This window comes from Hydra vulgaris, chromosome 09, assembly GCF_038396675.1.
Source record: "Hydra vulgaris chromosome 09, alternate assembly HydraT2T_AEP".
NCBI classification, from domain to species: Eukaryota; Metazoa; Cnidaria; class Hydrozoa; order Anthoathecata; family Hydridae; genus Hydra; species Hydra vulgaris.
In genome coordinates, this window is record NC_088928.1 from 12,580,451 (window position 1) to 12,582,413 (window position 1,963).

A 1,963-nucleotide genomic window follows, 5' to 3' on the forward strand; every position below is an offset into this window, starting at 1 on the left:
CAACAAATCCACAAAATCGGGTTGAACTTGCGTATAAATTTCTAACCAGCCTACTAGATGAATTGAATGTCGAACGACGTCTAATTGTTATGGATGAGAAGTGGATTTTCTACAGATCAATTTAGTGCAAACGCAGTAATTGCGCTTGGATTTCAAAGGGTGAAGAAGCTCCGAAGCGTATCAGGAAATCACAATTTGATGCAAAAAGTATGGCGATTTATGCTATCTCATTTGATGGCAAGGCCTATGTTGAGGAACTTCCAAATGTACAATCGGTCAATTCAGAAGTGTACATGCTTTTCCTATCAATTGTGCATTCTAATTTTGTCAACAAAGGCTTGAAAAGAGGAACATGGAACACAATGCTCCTTCAGCATGATAATGCCAGGCCACATGAATCTGCTGCAGTCAGAGACTATCTTGCTGAGAAAAAAATCACCCGTGTCATTCAACCTCCATATAGCCCCGACTTTACCTTGTTGGACAGATATACTTTCTCTTCATTTGAATTTTATCGCAAGGATTTGGATTTTCAGACAAAGGAAGAGGTTCAAGAAGCCATGGAGACAAACTTAGGGTCACATTCACATGATCATATGCAACGGCAACTGGAAAAAATGAAAACAGATTTAAATAAGATTATTTTGAAGCAAGGGGCCTACTTATGATCCACTCTTAATTTAATTGTTCTTTTTGATTGACCCTAGTATATATTTAATATGTAATTTGTAGTATACATTTAATTGTACTATTCTTTGAGAAATGGTATGCAGTACTGACTGTTTACATTTTTTCACAAATACTCCATATGCCGCATTAAATCTAGTCCCGTTGGCAGTTGCACCTCAGAAAGTGGTTTTGAATACCCAATTAATAGAAGATCTTTTTTTATCTTAACATTCTATTTACTGAAATATAGTTATTATAAATACTAGTATAGCATATTAAAATATTAATAAGCATAGCAAAATATTAGGCTGTACATAGAAACATACATAGTTTTAACAATTTAAAAAATATGAAAAACATTTTACGAAATATAGTAAAATGACTTTATGCTAATAATATTTGAAAATTTTGAAAAACAATTTCTTTTCAAAATGAGTTATATTATAAGGCTAAAGTGAAACTGAATTCAAACTATAAAACAATTTACAATAAAATAATTAACAACTTAAAACAATTTACAATAAAATAATTAACAACTTAAAACAAATCACAAAACTTTTAATCAGAAAAAGTATAATATTACGCAATTAGTCCAAGCTCTACTCGTAATTTCAACACAAACCATATTTAAATAATTTGTATTATTACAAACTGTATTTTATATATATAATATATAATATAGTTCTATTATTATTAAATATTACTAATTTATAAATAATATTATTATTTCAAACTAAATACCATTACTAACATTTAGAAATATGATTTAAAGAATGCACATCATTTGATAATTCATTTCCTGTTAGTTCCATTATTGGCATTTCCTGGCATTATTTTGCATTTTACTATTTCCTGGCATTATTTTGGTGTAATATGGAAAAAAAATGAAAAATTTGAAAAAATGTTATCTACCTTTTAGAATTCAAAAAGAAAATAATTTTTTTAAAAAAATATTCCAAAAAATTTTTGTGTTGATGATTTTTGATGATTTACTTGGATATTTGGGTGTTTTATTTATTATTGGGTTGTGTTACATGACTTTTAATTTCAAAACTGATTATTGCATAGTTTGAAAAATATACAATAATTTTCAAAACGCAATGCTCAAGCTAGAAATATTTGATGACTGCTACTTCTCATTGAAAATATATAATATATGAGTTGTAGAGATATAATATATGAGTTGTAGAGATATAATATATGAGTTATAGAGATATAATTCTTCACTTGAAATACTCACAAGCAATTTATTTTTATAAAAATAAGTGCGTGAAATTGACAAATTCGCAACTTC

General features: G+C 28.0%; 1 protein-coding gene across 1 annotated transcript; it reads left to right on the forward strand.

Annotated features, from left to right (window-relative positions):
• Nucleotides 1-209: 209 nt before the first annotated feature.
• On the forward strand, nt 210-668 carry LOC136085278 (uncharacterized). The gene has a single exon (XM_065806569.1). It carries the CDS (start codon nt 210-212, stop codon nt 666-668), a length of 459 nt encoding a protein of 152 aa, XP_065662641.1.
• The last annotated feature ends 1,295 nt before the right edge of the window (nt 669-1,963 follow it).